Raw genomic sequence first — 19,666 nt, 5'->3', positions numbered from 1 at the left:
CACTACAGCATGCTAGCAGGAGGAGCCTGGGATCCAACCAGCAACCTTTAGATCACTACACCACCAGCTCTACCGCCTGAGCCACCACCCCCTACATATTATTATGCATGCATTATTGTATGCATGTTTATTCCTTCATTCCGTACAGAAAGTGTTCACTCAGTGATAGCAGCCATGCTGCCCAAGCCTTATGATGCAAATGGAAAATGCAAGAAGCACATTCTGTATATTCTTATATTTAGTTTTTTTAGTTTGTTGAGTATTAATGCTGGTTGTCTGCGTGTCTGTTTTTAACACCGCATGAACAAAATAATTCCTAATATGTACTTGGCCAAATAAACAAATTCTATAACAAATGTTCCTAGTAATGCTTTCTGGCAACGGGCAAGATGCAACTTTTTCAACCTCCTCAAACATTCAGCGTGATTCTAGGTCTCACCTGTTGAATTTCCCCTGCATGGCCTGCACCTGCTGGCAGAGCGGAGTGGGAGGAGCCTGTTCCAAGTGGGCGGGGACTCCCAGCAGCCGCGCGATGCGGAGCTCCAGAGCGGACAGGGCCCGCTGCTCGCAGTCCAGCCAGTCCTGGTACTGATCCCAGAGCTGCAGCATGTCCTGGAGCTCCTCAGATGAGGCCTTCTCAGTGGGGCCTTTCGGAAGCTCAGCCTCCACCTGCTCCAGGAGAACGGAAGCCTTCTCCACCTGAGATCCGGGACCGGAAAGAATAGGGAGGCGGTGTCACCAAAGACTCTAAACCCAATTGACATGATCTCACTTCTGTCTCAAATGCAAGCGTCGTGTTTTTTATGGTCAACAAAGCAGAGAGTCGTGGTTTTTACTGCACTTCCACAGACCAAATGTGAGGATCCAACAAGAACAGGTCAGTGTACTCACCTGGCTGGTGCTGATGACGTGCAGTCAAATGAAATACCCATTACGTCAAAATAATTAAAACAAATCAGAAGTCATGTGGATATATGTGGATATACTCACACTCTTGGTGATGTGGGTCCATTCCTCCATCCTCTGCGCCGAGCGAGAGGCCATCTCTGCTACGCAGCGCTGCAGCTGGGACGCCCGCCGCCGCACGGCAGCACCGCGGGCCTCCCTGTCTCCACGGCAGCTCAGGTCCAGACACCACTCCTCCATTCCTCCCAGGAGCTTCTGGAGGGCCTCCAACTCCCCAGCCAGCGCCTACACAAGGAAGACGAGCCTTGTTTGGTGGATTTTTAGGCTATTTTGTGTTTTCCTAGGACACACTCCTGTAATAAGCGACAGCTCATCATGGCACAAAATAAGATTCCTTCAAATTCATCGCATCTCCCTTTCCAAACTCTGAAACAAAAAAAGGCAAGTGCAGTGCGTGTTGCACGGCCAATGTCAAGGTACATTTTTGTTTCAACTTTAAAAGGTAAAATCTGAGAAGAACTTCCTCGTGTGCATTGGGGTGGGACGCATCCCACAGTTTGAGAACCACTGCTCTAAGGAAAAGGTTCTCAAAATGAATCCAGGAGATTGGATCGGAACGTTTTTGGATAAGAGTGGCCACTGCTGATGAGTCATTGTTTACCTTTAGTTGACCGTCGTGGTTGCAACAGTCGGTCAGAGAAGCGACTTTGTTGGAGATGCACCATGAGAGAGCGTCCTGTACACGGCCAACTCGTCGATTGATGTCCTCCTCACACTCCCTGTACTTCACACTGCGTTCTACACACCTGAAAGACAACAAACCCACATCTGTTCACATCCATACTCCACAATGTTGTGCATTGATGTATGGTTACACCCCTAGTTTTGGTTGATGACTTCAGGTTTTAGAAATGTCTTGTACCTGCAGAGACTCTCCAAGCTGACTCTGGCCTGCGCCTCCAGTGCAGACCTCCTGACCAGGAGCTGGCTCAGGATGCTCTGCTGGAGCTGCTCCACTTCCTGGGGGCAGAGGTGAGGGTGCTGTGGAATCTGAGTCTGGAGCCGGTCCACATGGATCTGGAACCGCTGTTCCAGAGAGTCCAGAACATTGCGGGTCTCCTCCAGCCTTTCGGCACACCCTACCACCGGACCCTGAGCCGGCAGGAGGGAGGCTTCGGCGTCTTGCAGGAACTGCAGTGCCGATCTAATGGCACAGGTGTAATTCCGCAGAGACACCTTGGCTTTGGAGATGCTTTCCTAAAAAATAAAGAAAAATTCAAGAGTTATAACATAATGGAAAATGTTTTTTAACATTGTACGGGAGGATAATAAAAACAAATTATTGATCGCACCTTAACTCCACCCGATTAATTGACTTCAATCTAAACTACTCTGTGGTCTTTTGAACTGCTGTACAGATGAAAACAGTTTCATAAATTGCCTTTAATATTGTCTAAATATTCTGCCATTGAATATATTGCTCAAACACTAACCTCACATTTTGGCAACATTTTAGCAACAATATAAAAGCAGAGAAATTTAAAAATAAAACAATGCGACTTGCCATCTGAGAGTCACATTCACACAGGACAGTGTTCTTCAGCTCAATGAAATCCTGAGATTTTTGTCCCTGTCCGTTGCCTTTCTTCTGCTCCAAGAGCTCATACGCTCTCAGTTTTGAAGCAACAGCCTTCTTTAGAGACAGAATGCTCCGGTACTTCTTGTCAAGCGCTTCCTCCTTTGGCTCCAACATGAAGGGACCTTGTAGTTCTCGCCGAGTCGCCCTGACCAACGCCAGCGTGGATTTCCTTTCTGAATCCAGGTCTACTTCCTTCAGCAGGTCCCTCTCTATGATACTGAGGTTGTTGTGGACAGCCATCTCCCAGGTGTTTAGACTCTGCGTGTTCTGCTGGAGCCTCTGCTGCTCTGCCGACAGTTGCGAGGGGTAAAGGTCGGAGGAGATGCTCTGGAGCTTGCTCACAGCGTCGTCGCAGAGTGCCTTTATCAGGGGGAGCTGAATGAGGAGAGTCCGGCAAGTTCTGTACCTCTCCTCCACGCTTCTGTTCTCGTCTTTGGTTTGAAGGACCTGCTGATCCATGTTCTCTTTGAGGTCCTCGACGCACTGTCTCAGGTCGAGGTACCTCTCATGATCTCCGGCCTTCTGACCCAGGGCGGCTATTTTCCTATGAAGCTCGCAAATGACGCACAGAAGTTCTTGCCTCTTTTCCAGGGAGATTCGGGGCTGGAGAAGATCCAACTGGCTCCTGTGCTCCACGATCATGTGTCTGAAGGGCTCGATGGCGTGCAGGGACTCTCTTGTGATGGGGAACCTCTGTCGGTTCAGGTCTACCAGCATTTGCCTGAGGTTTTTCTCCACGCTGGTCAGCTTCTGCGTGGATGACTCTTGGATCTGTGTGTGTTCCTCCAGCTCCTTTTTGGTGGCCTTCTCACAACTGCTGATGTTTCTGATGTCCTCCTGAAGACTGGTCAGTTTGCCCTGCAGCAGGCAGTTCTCTGCAATGCTGAGTTCAGATGAAATGTCTCTGCTCTCCATCAGAAGAGCCTCGCAGACAGCAGCTTGCTTCTCCGCTTCCGCCAAGTTCTCCTGTATCTGACGAGCCCGTCGATTGATGTCAGAAGCTATCATGATCTCGCCCTCTCCTCTTCCAGAAGCATTTCTGTATAGGAGAGCGACAACCCAAGAGTCCACATCGGCAATCTGCTGTGACATTTTCTCTCTAGTCTGCAGGCCTGACTCCATCTCTCTGATGGCCACAGCCAGCTTCTCAGCAGTGGACTTGGAGAGTTTCTCGAGGGCTTCCAGTGAAGAGTGCACCACAGGCACCTCCTCAAACTGGTCTAGCTGTGGGAGCAGCTCCGTCACCTCTTCCCGGAGCGTTTCCAGCTGGCCTTGTTTCACCATCACCTCAGACTGCAGTTTCTTGAGGTCTCTGATCTGCCGGTGCACCTCCTCGGGAAGGAGAGCAACACTCTTCTTCCTCCCTTCAATGTGAACCTCTGTCTGCTTTGCCCAGGCGAGTGCATCCCTAATCACCTTCACAATGTTCTCCATGGTGGGGTTCCTGCTGATTGGCATTTGAGAAGACAGTGTCTCCATCATATTGTCCAACTGTTGTTTTATCTTCTGGAGACCTTGCTCTATTTCCTTTGTGTCCTTCTTCCAATAAGAGCTTTGCACTAGTGCCTCTGACACCTGTCTGAGCTGGAGGTATCTCCGGTGGGCAGCGGCAACCTCGGTGTTTGCCAAAATTACTTCCTGGGCCGTCCTGTAGTTCCACCCTGTTGCCACGGGAGACTGAGCATCAAAATTTCTGCCAATGGTCTCCAGATGGTCGTGAAGACTTGATACCTCAGACAAAAGGCTGCCTATATTGTGGCTGTGAGCATTAGCGGCGTTCAGACTCCTCTCTGCAACCCTCTCCAGGTGCCTGCACTGCTCCTGCAGCGCCTTCTGCTGGCTCTCTGCAATGGCTCGCTCAGACTGGCTCAGGTGGGGTCCGAGCTTGGTGTGAGTCAGGAACAGCTCCCCAAGGATTGTCCGGTTTTCCTCAATTCTTCTAAGGAAGGAGCGCAGTCGCTCTGCCTCCTGAGAGCTCCCACCTTCTGGGGCTCTGGGAGAAAGGCGAGGAGAGAACTCAGTCAGTCAGATATTCCAATTGTTATTTCCTTTTTGAGGATATGATGTCTGTAAGACACACATGGCGTTTTTTATATTGTTGCCAAGATGTCATTCGTTCATTTATTGAACGGAACTAATTTTGCCATAATGTGCCATTTATTTAAATTCTGCTTTTATTCGTTTTTTTTTTTAAGTGATCAAAAATATAGTCAAAAATGAATAATCCTGTCCAGGGCAAGGTATCATGTCATTCACGGTTTCAATTCTCCCGTGTGTTTTCGTGACAAAACGTACTTTGGAAACCTGACAGACTCGTCTTGGATTCCTCCTGGTGCAAGATCTTGTAATGTGTGATTCCAGAACACGAGGACAGAACGTTATGTAGTGTGAACAGTGATCTGACCACCTTGAAAGTTGTGTAATGTGCCCATGGCAAAATGGGAAAGGTTGGGTCCAGCTGGTTGGTGATCTAATCTTATTCTGTCAAATGCATTTTGTTAATATTGCTATAATGTTAAAATACCCAACCGTATTCTTGCTTAGTAATTATTCTATCGATATTATCCAATTACTCTCATTGATTTCTCATTCATTCATTTTTTCAAGATTACCAGTAAAGATGTTTGAACATTCTAGATGTCATTCTAACTCACAGTGTACCGGACTCCAGCTCCGTTGCGAGTCTCTCCATGGAGATCTCAGCTGCCTCCGCCTGTCTGCCGTACTCAGTCACCAGCTGCAGCTGTGCCTCTTTACCCTGGACCAGAGCGGTGGAGTCCCACACCGCAGAGCTCCATTGGGCCTCCAGATGCTCCATGGCGTCTGCCTCCTCAGCGTTCCCCATGCCGAGCTCGGAGAACTGGGATAGCTGTGTCTGGGCAGCATGCTGGCACTCCTAGAGCCAAAGCAGGGAAGTTGCTGTCAAATGTGGTGGTACTACAAAGAGCTGCTTGATGTATGAACTGAAGAAAAGTTATTGTTTAAACTGGTATTTCATGATGCAGACATTCTCATTCCTCACCTCTTGGATGACTCCTGGGTGTCCTCCGACCCCCCTTTAAAACATTTTTCTGTCCTGTTGCCTAACATTTGGTAAAGGGTCTCACCTCAGCCTCCTCCACCTGCCGAACCATCGCATTTAAGTTCAGCTCAGCGGGTCGGTTCTTGCAGGCCAGAACCTTTGCCAGCAGCCTGCCAAGACGCATCTCCAGGTCTCTGATTGAAGTGTTCAGAGCCCCTGCGGGGTCCTCTTGTGGTTTACCCTTTAAAGTGGGAAAGAAAAAGACCATAGTCGTTGCCTGAAACATTTTGGAGTTGTGACCCAACAGGCAGCTGTGGACAACACACTATACACTATACACACTATACACACTATACACACTATAAATTGCAAAGGGCAGTGGTTTTCACAATGGCTTCTTCCTTAATTTCTACCTTCTTTCTGTAACAAAATGAGTGGGCAGAAGGTGGCACAAAAAATAAAAGATGGGCTTTAAACTGACAATTTTACATGGTAAAATGTTTCTCAACACCCTAATTCTCTATGACGGGGTTTCTTAAACTATGGGCGGGTCCTTAACGCACGTTGGGTCGAAATGCACCCAGTTGTTAGAAAATTGTGCCAGGTCCCTTTTAAAACAGTGTTGAAAACAGTTGTTTTCTTTGATTGACGTAGCACCATCTCTCAATTCAGTCATTCAGATGAAGTTGCAATGGGGTTTGATTGTTGGTCGAACACAGCTAAACTAAGGAAATATGCAGCCGGTGTTCTTTGACATTTCTTCGAGATCCCTCTGCATCTCGCTGCATAGTGTGTGAGTGCTGTCAGTCTCCCACCAACATTCCATCACCGGTGGCAAATATTACATTCATCCTCTATATTCCAGCCATGCTAGATAATGAGGAGAAAACAACGTGTTTTGTGTGGAGAAGTGTTGAGCAATGGGACTCAATTGACCAATTAGTACGGCACCCAAGGCCAGCCTGACGCATAAGCAGACTAAGCAGCTGCTTAGGGCCCCGATGGCCACCAGAGGGGCCCCCAAGAGCGCTTGAAATATATATATTTTTCTTTTAGATTTATTTTTGATATATTATATTATGTTAATGGTAATCATACAAAAATGTAATATAATGTTAATATCACTGGTTTCATCAATTCCTGCTGCCTTTGTCAGAGCTGGTGTGATGTGATGTGATGTGATGTGATGTGATGTGATGTGATGGGGCTGATGCAACATGTTACGTTACAGTCCTCTCTGCGTCAACGGAAAACAGGAAATCAGAAGATGAACAACAAGATAAAAATCTGTTTGCAGTGTGGCCTAGGTCTCGTTTGAAGATTGGGGGAGGATACATTAAGTGGAGGGGTCCAGGGGTCTCCCACAGGAAATTTTTTATGGTGAAACACTTCAATTCCTGCATTCTGGTTCGTTTTTATGCAAGAATTTGTGCCTTTTCTGCATCAATTGACGGTGAAAATGTATTTCAGAAAAAATAAAAGTCATTTGCTTCTTTCATGTTTGTATTTCATGTGTATTAAATATTTAGGAGGACGTATCCCCCACGTGCCCATAAAATCTGCGCCTATGTTTGCATGACTATAGACACTATTTTACCATAAACATTCCACTGGCTACAGTAGATGTGTCACAAAATAAGCTTTCCCAGTTATAGATTAAAACCTTTTTTCTTCTGTGTAAAAATAAATTGTTGCTGGGTATAAAAACAAATAAGCTTTTATTCCATAAACTTGGTACTGATAACAGCCTTACATTATTTACATTATCATTTTAGGGTCTTTGCTATTATATTCAAATATCATTGTGCCTTAATTAGCTAGTAATAGATTAAGAGTTGTTGTTTAATGTGTACAAATTGCTTGCTGCTGAGTATAATTTATACTGGTAAAATAAACCCATTCTGTTCCATCAACTATGTACTCATACTATATGGAACTTCCCCAGGAGCGCTGTTTAAAGGCGCAGTGTGTAGAATTTAAGGAACAGACTTGGTAGAAATGGAATATAATATTCATAATATGTTTTAATTTGTGTATAATCCCATGAAAATAAGAACCGTTGTGTTTTCATCACCTTAGAAAGAGCCCCTTTCATCTACACCGTTTTGTGTTTTCTTTCGCGGCACCTGAAGGCCACCGTAGCTTCTCCTACATCATTGGAAAGGGAGTGGAGGTGGAGGGTGGGGGGGGGGGGGGGTATTCAATTGGTCAGCAACCTCACCACTACATGCCACTACATTCTACACACTACCTTTAAGTATTTCTGGAGTTGGAGCACAGCCAATGCCACCTGGCCTTGATACTTCCCCAAGTGCCAGTGTCAGTGATGGTCTTGCCACTGTACATTCAGCTCTGCATCCACCTCCTCTATTGATGATCATACAGCAGCTGAGTTTTCAACAAAGGGTCATTTTCCCAGATCAATATATTTACGGTATATGGGTAAACAATGCCATTTGTCAGATATCTTTGTTGTCGACAGGCAGTTACATTACCTTTTAATATTAGATTTAACATGGCTAGCTTTTTTCATCTTAAGTCCATCCTTCTCGATGAACCCTTTCCTGCACCTGCATCCTCTGACGCTACTGTCCAGCTTGTGGTCCAACCTCAGCTGATGTGGCTGTTCAGTAAACAGCAAAGCAGCCTTTGTATTTGCTCAATTTTCTGTAGAATAGCCTGGGATAAATATCTCTCATTATAATTATTAATTTCATTTCCCCATAGGTCCTTCTACTTTTTTGGCCATCGATGTCATATCTACCCCCTCAGCAGCTTCCAACCTACACCATGGATCGGCAGCTCCTCCAATTGACCCAGCTGAGTGGTCATCTCTTCCTGTCTGACTCAGGAAGGACTGATCTAGTAAGCAGAGGGGCACTGTCTATAAAAGAAAACTTCACGTTCCCTTAAAACATGATGGCAGAAGCTTACTACCACTACACCTACAGACAATTAATTAATGGGGGAAAATCAAGCGGCACTGGCTCACTTATTCAAAAAGAAATAATGTAGTCAACTGCTTCTACTGGAAATTGTTCTCCAGAAAGTCCACAAAACTGGTAACAGAGGGACAGCGGGATTGGGTCAGTTAGGTGCACTAATGAAACAGCATGATAATAGCCCTGATCATTGCAACAACATGGTGAAATGGAAGGATTTTGCATCGCCGGAGAGATGTTCTCACAAGCTTAAATAGTATTATTCGGTCCTTGGCAGAAAGGAATCTGGCACTCAGGGGATCTGTTGATACATTACATCAGGACAACAATGGGAACTTTCTGAAAGAAGTGGAACTGATCGTTAAGTGTGATCCTGTTTTGAGAGATCACATCTGACGAATCAACGTTAGAGCCCAGCCTATCACATACTTGACAAGTTGTGTCAGTGACAAAATACTGGACAAAATGGTGGCAGAAATCATAGATTCCAAATGTTATGCCATAATATTGGATTAGACCCCAGATGTTAGTCACCGAGAACGGATGTCTGTTATCGTATGCACTGTAAGTCTTGGCAAAACAACAGTGATACACGCACACCTCTTGGGATTTCTCATAGCTCCTGAATCTACTGGTATAGGCTCGTCCACACTAACTCCGAACAGGGTTGAAGAAGTGAACATCCTTTTCCAGGATCGTAGGGGAGAATCTTAGGACAACGGTGCAAACATGAAGGACAAAAATAAAGGTGTGCAGGCTGGGCTGTTCGTGAAAGATAAATGTGTTTTGTATGTGCCTTGTGGAGCACATACTTTAAATTGAATGGCTTCAGATGCTGCTAAAGTGTCCATGGATGCCACTTGTTTCTTTAGGAAATGTGGAAAACCTTTATGGACTCCTCTCAGGTTCTCCTCAAAGGTAGGCATCTTGAGTAGGACATCACACTCAAGTCCTGGAGTGAGACGCAGTGGGAGTTAATAGTAGCCGGGTTAATAGTATTCAACCTTTACGGTACCAAGCAAGGTAAAAGGACAAGGCGAGAGATGCTTTGTTAGAAGTCAGGGAAAAGGCTAATGACTCCACAGTGAAAGTTCAGGCCCACACCCTTGCTAAAGAAATTGGATCATTTAGATTTCAAATGGTATGGTCTGGACCCTAGAGAGTTTTCGGATCTTGTACCACCCTGGTGGTTTATCCGGAATGCTGCAGAGGTATTGTCTGTTCGGACTAAGACATGCCTGCCCTCCAGACATGGAAGGAAGCATTTGAGAGCCAAAAACACAGGGGCTGGTGAGCTTCTGGGATCTCTGAGTGCAGCCATTTTGACCTCATTGAAGACTAGGGGCCAACGTCAGAACTCGAGGGTGTACCCTTTGAACATGGTCTCACCCAAAGGTCTGATGTATAATTCCTTCAGCAATAGAGGTGATACTACGATCATTTTCTGACGGTCAGCCCGGGCCCTGAGGCCTCTACCCTTGGCCTCTAGGGGCAGCTCTGGGGGATCGATGACCAGTTCCCTGGCTCCTAGGTGGCTGAAAGAACTGGCGCCCTCGGGCATAACAACACTGGTCAGGCCGCTCGGACGGGCCCCTGGTTGGACCCCTTGGTGGCCACCAGGGTGTACTGATGGCTGGGGGTGGGTGGGGTCACGTCCCCTGGTGGTTCTCTGTTGTCTAGCAGCAGGCCTCAGTTCGCCTCTCAAGCCCAAAAACTGATGGCTGGTCTGGCTCACCTGAACTATAAGTTCCAGAGCCTGCTGTATTGCCTTGCCAAACAGCTGCCCTAGGACCACTGGAAGGGTGCAGAATATTCTCTTACATTCTTCCAAGAGAGGGACTTAGCAAGCCAGACCTGTGTGCGATTCAGGGTTAGCGTAGACATGAGCCTTCCAAGGTCCCTCAACGTGAACGCAAAGGCCTGCAGTGATGTGTCACTGAGGCTCAGTGCCTAGGCATCCTCATATGATATTTGTAGAGTCTGGGACAATGTAAGCATGAGGTGAGACAGGGAGTTCCCCATGTGGCCCATGCGGGCAGCTGTGTCATATGACCGGGTGATAAGGTGCAGGCGAACAGGCGTTAGGACTCGATGCCACGTCAGGGGAGACAATAAGCAAGGCTATGGTTGGCTCTCCCGCTGGCATCTGCTCAAGCCCTTAAGTAGTGGCATCCTGCATTTCCACCAAGGCCTTGCTACCACGAGAATGGCGGGAAAATTACCTGGGATCCGCCCCAACACCTTTGTAGCTCCCCAATGCAGTCTGGAAGGGAAGACTACCTGAAGAACACAGCGGTGGGGGCTGATACGACCGGGGCTCCGTCCAGCCCTAGACGTGCTAATGCTGAGATGTGCCAACACTGACTTTAGGCCCCCCTGATCACTCTCAGAAAACAGTTTGCCGGAAGCAGCAATGGACACCACTACCTTGAATCCCCTCCTGGCACGCCAGAGACTGTGTTGGTATAGCAGCAACCACCAGCAAGGCCACAACCACATCCAGGGGCTCAGTTCTCCACTCCACTGTTGTGTTCCCCCAATGTGACAAGGAAAACCGACACGGGTCCCTTCACTTGAACCACACACAAAAACTAGGGATAATGAAGCCGGTTCCCCTGTGGTGTTGCATGGTGTAACTGTACTTGGCGTCAAACTGTATGGTTCAGCCTAGTTAGCTGGGGGTTAGCTGTGGCGTTAGCTTTAGGCGGTTTACTGACGAGGGATCACAGACGAGACCCCACGCTCCGGGAGCTGTTCATCCCTAGTTTTGGACCCTAAGCTCCTCATGGAATGAGAGAAAGTTTTCTTCTTTCTTCGACCTGCGTTTCTTCCTGCTATACAAGAAGATATGAAGGAACAGAGCCCACAGTCCCATGTGATAATATAGGGGTGACACATGGGCACTGGGGGTCACATGTCACTTTGTTGATTTACAATCCTCGACTGCGCATGCGCAAGGTGAATATATCCAGTGTGAAACTCTGCCTCCAGAGGTCAGTTAAGAATGAATTGGAACACCGCCCGCACATAAGGAGACAAGGTGTGTAAGGGGATGGAGCTGGACAGCTCTGTGCGTAATGGGTGCTGAAGCAGGACAAGCAGGACGGTCACTTAATTGTGTTTTTCGTTTCATATAAGTAGGAAACTCACGAAAATAAATAAAACAAAATGTAAAAATGCTGGTTGACAATTTTAAGCCACATGTCATCAGGATCGATCCAGCCTGTGGTCCTGAGATGAAAAAGTTTCGGAACCCCCTTCTCATTTTAAAAATAATATTTCCAACAAAGATATACCAGACTTTTTTTGTTGTACTTTTCATCAAAACAATTTTCAATGTATACTAGTCCTACCGTAAGGAGAACACTATTCGGTCCAGTCCCCACCAGAGCCTGGATCTCTGAGAAGATGTCCATTATGGTGCCTCCCTCTGGTTCTTCCAGTTCTGGTTTTTCGGTCTTCACCACATCGGCCGGCAACTCCACCTGGCTGTCCTTTACAGCCGTCGTATCCACCACAGCTTTCTCCTCAGACGGACCGTCAGTTAAAGCTTTCACAGCACAGGCCGTGTCCGCCAGCATTGGTGGCCTGTTGTCCATGCTTTCAACCTGTTGCTGTTATGAACAGAGAACAGACGTCCCATTCACACAAAAGTCATGGCGATTTCTAGCACAAAGCCTCCCTCTGTGTTTGCCGAAACTTATTTTAAGCAAGTCATCTGCTCTGGGATTCACCTCAACTGGAAGTGAAGACAGAGGCGAGTCTTTCTCTCTGAGAGTGACATAATGATCAAGCTGGCTAATCTTCCCAGCCAGAGGGCATGAAATGTGTACTAGCACAGGCACAGAGCCCTCAAGAATGTGCTGCCTGTTCTGTTTATCCTACTAATAAAATAAAATGCCTACAAGTGTGCCAGCTGGAAACAGGGACAGAGTGTTTTCTGTACAGCCTCTGCAGGGGAAGGCTGTAAAAGTGACTTAAACAGCTACAGCAGCCATACTAAAGGTAGCAGGGGTGCGAGTCTGTCAATTCACTCTTTCTCAAATATCCATATCACTATGTATTCTACTTTGCTACGTTAACCACCATCAATCGCTCCTGAGTAGAATTTCATCCAAACCTCTTATCTGAAGTTTTTTTTTTGTGCGTCCAATGAGGTAATGGGTGTCGATCAGCTGATCCCAATAATTTTCCCTACCGCTTTATCTCTACCTGCATCTTTAAATCTGTATTTTTATTAGAAAAATGTATATTTAACTTTGGAGAAATAAGTGGAAATATATTTGAGACGTGGATCTCCCCTTGATTGAATGCTTCTGTTCATAATGCATTAAACGTCTATGGTTAAAAAAGGAACTAATAGTGAGCAGCTTTTAAGAAAAGGTTCTTCTTTTATTGAAGTACTTTTTCACACCAGTAGTTTGACTTGTGATAGGTACAATTTCAGTAATAAGCCGTTAAATTATTATTTTTTTTACTCGACTGCCACAGATCAAGAATGACAATAGTGTTTAGATAAGAATGCAGGCTATGCTTTACTTCCCTGAAGCAGGTGAAAGTGTATTCTCTCCCCTCAGGATGCTCCTTTGTCTTCCTCCTTCACCTTTTTAGCACAATGTCTACACCTGTCTTTCTCCTTTTCCTCGCTCTCGTTCCCCTCCTTCGCTTTTGACAATACATTGCATCTCATTGACAGATTTTTCTTTGTCTACAAGTAAACGGAACATGCCTCCAAGGGCGTAACTTTGGTTTGAGAAGTTGGAGGGGACACGGCAGAGCGAGGGGGTGGGGGCGTTAAAAGAGTGACGTAGAATGTGTCCCCATCACGCACGGTGCTTGTTTCGTTCCCTAAGGAAACCCATTGAAATAAAATAACCTCCCTCAACATAAAAAGACACCATTTTGGTGCACTGTTCACGGACGCCCCATCGCTGATGCACAGAGCTGCGATTATTTAAAATGATATAGTTATGTTTACAACTGAAGATATGCTATACATACTGAAATATGATATATTGAGGGGGTCAACTATGTTTTTCCCAGGAAGGGGGGTCCAGCCCCCCCATAATTTCCACCCCTGCGGCCCTCCAAGGTGCAGCAAACTGAGCAAAATAGTTTCGATCTAGTTTATCCAATTTGTGTATAATGTAGAAAGCTCTTAAGAGGGGATAATGGGTTATTTATTTTGTTTCTCCATCACCATCAATCTATATTGATCTAAATATCTAGATTACAAATGTTCATATTAACAGATCATTTCTGACAATGTTTATTGTAATGGTTTTATGTTTATGGGTCAAACTGTTGGTAAATAACACAGGATATTCTTGTGTTTTTTCTAGTTTGAATAAACTACTTAGGCGCAGTTTTATGTATATTCCTTTCCTATGTATATTTGTGTATATTCTTTCATGTTTCAGATATCTGAACCCAGTCCTTATTTACCCAGCCCTTTATTACTGTGGCACGGTGGCGCAGTGCATTGCACTTCTGCCTCACAGCAAGAAGGTCCTGGGTTTGATTCCCGCCTGGGGCGCTGTTGGCACCGTGCTCCGGTGGGTTATCTCCCAAACAGGAGCCTTTCTGTGTGGAGTTTGCATGTTCTCCCCGTGCTCACATGGGGTTTCCTCCACCTCCCGTCAGTAAGGACCCCCCTCAAAAACATGCACCCATCATGGTCTGACCAGCGATGGACATTTATCACCTGGTCCCCGGGTGCGTCCACGTACGCTGCCCACTGCTCCTGGCTGTGCCCCCGGAGGAAGGACAAGCCAGGATGGGTCAAAAGCAGAGGAGCCATTTCACCGGCCACCATCAAAAGCATGTGTGTGTGTGTGTGTGTGTGTGTGTGTGTGCAAGCATGTGTTGTAGTGTGGTGTGTTGTGTGACTAATAAAGACTCTTTCTTCCTTTCTCACTGCTGGGCTTTGAAAAGGATTGTAATCTGTATACTACACAAGATGGAGTAGCAATGTGAGCTCGGACGCTTTGTCACTGGCGGGGCATATAGTATTCCAGAGAAATGTGTTTTAACCTTGGAAAAAAAATGAATAATTTAAAATACCTTATATATCTTAAATGTCAAGGGTATAGACATTTATGACTCCTACATTTTAGGGAGCACCGATGACAGCACATACAATCCCTTTTTGTCATTTATAGCCTTTCCAAACTCAGGAGAGATTTCTCCAAGATTTCTTGAGGGAACTTTGATTTTGGATTACTGGTCAGGTCAGAACATGTAGACACATTTGGGTAAAAATGTCATCGATCAACATCAACCTAATATCCCTACTAAAGCATTAGCAGCGTAAAAGTACCATTTATACCATGATTACAATTGGTTATTTCAATCACTACATGCAGTTGTTTTGGTTAGCAAATGTGTTCTGGATATTAATTACTAATTATGACCACCATCTCACCTGAAGTAGTACAGCAGTTGTTTCCGCAGCAATAGGGCGCGGGGCTGCGTCTTCAGCCATAAGGAAATGAACTGTTTTCGCTTTTTTCCTAACCACCCCCTTATTGCCTTCCTTGTTCTTCCGCATCTCTTTGTCATCTTCTCTGTGTTTGTCTGTCCTCTGTGTCTCTGCTTGTGTGCCAGGAACTGCACTGGATCCAGTCAAGTCTTTAGAAACGATTACCTTCCCTTCAGCCCCGCCAGTATGTGTGTTTGGTTGGACAACATTAATTTCATTCATTGTGTGGGTGTACTCCCTTCTTAAAGTTGGTTCAGTCGGACATTGAGATATGTAATCCTTGTCTTGTTCTGTCCAGTCTTCCTTTGACGTGTCCTGCGGTGTGATTTTAGCTACTGTACAGATTGTTGGGATTGTCTGAGCAGAGACACATTGAGTGACATGTCCCTGCTGTGGTAGATCTACAGGCTTTTTTGAAAGGATTTGATCAAGCCTCTCTTCAGGTCTTTTTTGGGTGCCCACCTCAGGTAGATCCAGTACCAAATAACATGTTTTAGACTCAGGAGTGTCTTTCCAAAGCTTGTCTATGTAATCTCCACTATGAGGTTCTGTAGTGTGCTCTGTTCGCTCATGCTGGGGAACAGCTGGTTGTGGTACCTCAGACAGTAGAGACTGAGACGGATCCATTGGACCCTGTTGTTTGACAGACTCTAAAAGATCAGGAATAAGGTGGGGGAATTCAGATGCAACCGATTCATCTGATGGCTTGGTCAGTGTGCAATCAAGCCCTATTGTTCGGGCGGACACGATTTCTTCTGTCTCAGACCCTGTCTGTGGGTGAATGTCTGCTGTCTGTATGAAAGCAACAGAAGTGTCCAGAATAACCAAAACCAGTTTCTCTGCCAGCTGCTTCACTTCATCATGGGCAGTATCCACTTTCTCATGGACGGTAACATCTGAGGTGCTAGGTGGAGTAACCTGTTCGGAAACTGTGTTGTCAGAAGTATTGTGTTTTGCCGGATCAATGAGCTCACCTTGTATGCTGCTCTGCACAGAATCTCTACTTATTTTATCCTCTACAATTGTCTGCGCCTTCTTACCAGTTTCATCTTTGGGTAGGACATTTGCATTATCACAGTAATCTTGGGTTTTGGTAGTCATTAGAAGTTCTGGTCCATTTGATTTTTCAATTGTTGAGTCAATCAAAGTTTGTTCTGAGAAAGCAATTTCGGTCTCTTTCGTGACAGGCTCACTGCGAGGATGTTGAGGTCCAAAATAAATAGCATCTACTGGTGACTTTCCACTGGTTGATGTGAGGTGAGTTTCTTCCCCAGTAGCTTCTGTATGTTCCTGGGAAGTTAAATAGGCCAGGATACTCTGCTCTATCACAGTATTTGTGATCTGACCTGCAACTGACTCTAGAGTGATCACAGACTCAAGATTAATAGGGTCCTTCTTTGTTTGTTCATCTATAGTAACCCTTTTGACTGGTCTCTTTGATGGTGTAGAAAGTTCAGGATTCTCTGTCTTTTGACTGGAGACCAAAGACTCCACAACAGATTTTTCCGTATCAGCTGTTTTAGTTTGCCCTGTGAATATCTCTTGGGTCACAGACAACGTTATACCTTCAGATATCTGAACTTCTTCTGGCATAACTACAGTTTCAGGAGTGTCAGAAGAGGGCGACACAGACACTGCCTTGGTCTGAACAGGATCTACATCAGCTTCTATGTTGGTGTCTTCAGGCACCACACCTGTAGTTTTAACCTTGTAAGCAACTGGCTCTGAAGTTGTAGAAACTTCTGTTGTCTTTATAGTCTTTTCGGTGTCTGGTACCAGCTGCATTTCTTTCACACCAGAAGTTTCAATCTGTTCTGGAGTTATAGAAGCTTTCAGAATGTCAGGTTCCTCCTTGGTGTTCTTAGACTCTATGTTTTTTGAATTCACATACAACTCTGGACATGACTCACATTCAATGGATGACTCCTGACTGTCACGCTCTTTCTGAGTTTGTTCAAGCTTGACATTTAAGGATAGAGTACCAGTATTTGCTGGATCTGATGTCTTAACAAGATCTGGACACTTGGGCTTCCTCCTAGGTGGTGAAGGCTTAGTTTGCTCCAAAACAACTGTTTCTATGGCAGGTTCTGTGCCAAGTTCAGCTTTTGCATCTGCAGGTTCCATGGAAGACGCTGCAGTCTTTGACTTACTTCTGTTTGGTGCAAGCTTGATTTGTTCCACTACAGCAGTTCCCACCATTTCTGGCTCTGAAGTCATGGGAACATCAGGACTCTTTTTAGACTTTCTTCTAAATGGTACAGTATGTGTGTCTTTCATAAGAGTAGTTTCATTCTGAGCTTGAGGAATGTAATACTTTGGAGTCTCAGGCTTTACCTTAGTCTTTTCAGACGGTGCATCAGATTTCACAGATTGCTCTAAAGACTCTGTCTCATCTGAATGCACAAGCACATGCTCTTCAACACCAGCAGCTTCAGTCTGTCCATTTGCAGACTCAGATTTAATGGATGGCTGCACATTATTTTGCTCTTTCTGTGGTTGTTCAAACTTAACACCTAAGATAACAGTACCAGTAGTTGCTGATTCTGAGTTCTTGGCAAATTCAGCACTTTTTAACTTTCTCTGAGGTGGCGAAGGCTTTTCTTGCTGCACACCAGCTGTATCTACGGCTGGACTTTCAGAAGACGGAAGACACTCAAGCTCATCCTTGGTCTGTGTAGATTTAATTTCATCAGGTTTAAGTGAAGATACTGCATTCTTAGACTTTCTCCTGCTCGGTGCATGCTTGGTCTGCACTGGAGCAACAGTCTCAGTCTGTCCAATGACGGATCCCTGAGAACCAAATTCAGCATTTTTTGATTCTTCAGGCTCCATTTCAGGCTTTACACTAGTAGTTTTACTTGGCAAAACAACTGGCATGGACATTACAGAAACTTCTAGACTCTTTGACTTCCGTCTTGTTGGTACAAGCTTGGCTTGCGTTTCTTCTGGTCCAGTGATAGAGTCAGGAGCAATAGAAGACTTCATACTTCCAGAATCGGTGAGGAATTGTTCAGGCTTCACATCAGCTAGAACAGCGACACCAGTGATAGATTCTGCAGCGGTGGGAACTTCCATACTTTTTGTAGAGCTTCTCCTAGTCGGCACAAGCTGGGTTTCTTTCACAATAGCCTGATCCCCAACGGTCTTCCCTGTTTCCGACTCTGCGATAAATGAAGACTCTGCTCTCACAGGGTCTTGCTCAGTTTCTATGGTATTCAGATCCATGGTTATATTGCCAGTCATCGCTGGGTCTGAAGACCTGGCAAGTTTGGGACTCTTGGACTTTCTTGTGGGTGGCGAAGGCTTAGTTTGTTCCCCTTCAGCTGTTTCTGTTCCAGATGCTAGACTCTTGGATGACTGAACACCCACAGGTTCTTCCATTGTCTGTACAAAACCTGCAACAGCAGATTTCATGGAGGAGCCTACAGGCTTTGACTTTCTCCTAGTAGGTACAAGCATGCTCTGCTTTCCAACAGGGGCGTTTTCTGCCTGTCCAACAACTGATTCTGGAAGACTGGAAGACGTCATCGTTTCAAGTTCTTCCTGATCGTGTTTTGGCTTTACATCAACAGTTACAGTAACACCGGAAGCAGACTTCAAAGCTGTGGGATCTTCAAGACTCGTTCTCGACTTTCTCAGACTTTCAAGCTGTGGTTCTTTCACAAGAGTCGTTTCTGTTTGGTCTAGAGCTATGACAGGTTTCGGAATTTCATGCTCTTTCTTTATCCGTGCAGGATCTGTGTTGGAAGATTTAACAGTGAGATTTAGATCTTTTGACTTTTTTCTGCATGGTGCAGGCTTTTCTTCTTTGCCAACAGCTGCAGAATTCTGATCCAAGGCTAAATGTGGACTAGTGGGAGACTTCTGTGCCTCCTTGTTCTGTGGAAGTTCCACGGGTGCATACGTCATTTTCGGTTGCACAGCAGCCAATTTGGTCTGGTCCTGTGCGAGAACCTCAGCAATGATCTCACACGTCGCACTGTTTAAGGTATCCTTGGGAAATATAGGCCTCCCAATGGCAGCATCAGTCATCTCCTCTGTTGCGGTGTCAGGGCTCAATGCTGCTCTTGTGGTCAGTGCAGTTTCGACAGTAGTCGTGCAACTGGGAACTGATGATTCCTGAAGATATTTCTGTCTCTCAGGCTTTTTGTTGGTTGGCTCGGGTGTGGTTTTCTCCCCAGCAGTAATTTTAGTTTGAAGTGATCCAACTGCAGGCAGCAAAGTTTCATCTTTAGGGTGCATGGTTTCTGCTGTCAATGTAACCTCATGTGAAGTAGTTATGGATGTCTCTGTGATAGGGGTGTGTTGCTGGGGTTCATCCTCTTTGGGGGCCTTTTCCTCAGGGGCCCTTTTTGTCTCAGGTGAGGATTTGTGTTTTTGCGGTAGCGCCAGTAATGGTGTCCCTGTATCTTCCGTCTCAACTGGACGTACCTCAGAGGGTTGAAGGGCGTGAAGCTTCTTTTTATTCTGATCATAAAGCCCCTGGAGTCAAAGCGTGAAAGTAACAAACGCAAATTGGCACAAAAGTGAAACGTAGCGCAATGCCATAAATATAACCAATCATAATCAATTAATATTTAATAATGACGACATTGCGATATGTCATCCATGAAGGAGAGACATATTCGTTTTTAGGTTTTGAGATTGTGGTAAGTTTAAGTACATCTTTGTTCATA

At 45.6% G+C, this 19,666-nt stretch overlaps 1 protein-coding gene across 3 annotated transcripts in view; it reads right to left on the bottom strand.

Moving 5' to 3' along the window:
- The window catches only part of syne2b (spectrin repeat containing, nuclear envelope 2b), a 159,734-nt gene that overhangs the window by 72,900 nt on the left and 67,168 nt on the right, over nucleotides 1–19,666 (bottom strand). For 2 of the 3 annotated variants that reach the window (XM_080011861.1, XM_080011862.1), the window contains 9 exons: nucleotides 14,934–19,472; nucleotides 11,863–12,123; nucleotides 5,653–5,808; nucleotides 5,200–5,441; nucleotides 2,471–4,538; nucleotides 1,829–2,163; nucleotides 1,568–1,712; nucleotides 991–1,191; nucleotides 440–699 (listed from right to left, as the gene is read on the bottom strand). In XM_080011861.1, coding sequence (XP_079867987.1) covers nucleotides 440–699; nucleotides 991–1,191; nucleotides 1,568–1,712; nucleotides 1,829–2,163; nucleotides 2,471–4,538; nucleotides 5,200–5,441; nucleotides 5,653–5,808; nucleotides 11,863–12,123; nucleotides 14,934–19,472 — 8,207 coding nt within the window. The remainder of the gene's footprint in view (nucleotides 1–439; nucleotides 700–990; nucleotides 1,192–1,567; nucleotides 1,713–1,828; nucleotides 2,164–2,470; nucleotides 4,539–5,199; nucleotides 5,442–5,652; nucleotides 5,809–11,862; nucleotides 12,124–14,933; nucleotides 19,473–19,666) is intronic. The other variant, XM_080011863.1, reaches the window with a different exon arrangement.

Source organism: Zeus faber (genome assembly GCF_960531495.2).
Source record: "Zeus faber genome assembly, chromosome: 13".
In the NCBI taxonomy this organism is placed as follows: Eukaryota; Metazoa; Chordata; class Actinopteri; order Zeiformes; family Zeidae; genus Zeus; species Zeus faber.
The sequence above is the reverse complement of the archived record's forward strand: the minus strand, read 5'-3'. Positions and strand labels throughout refer to the sequence as shown.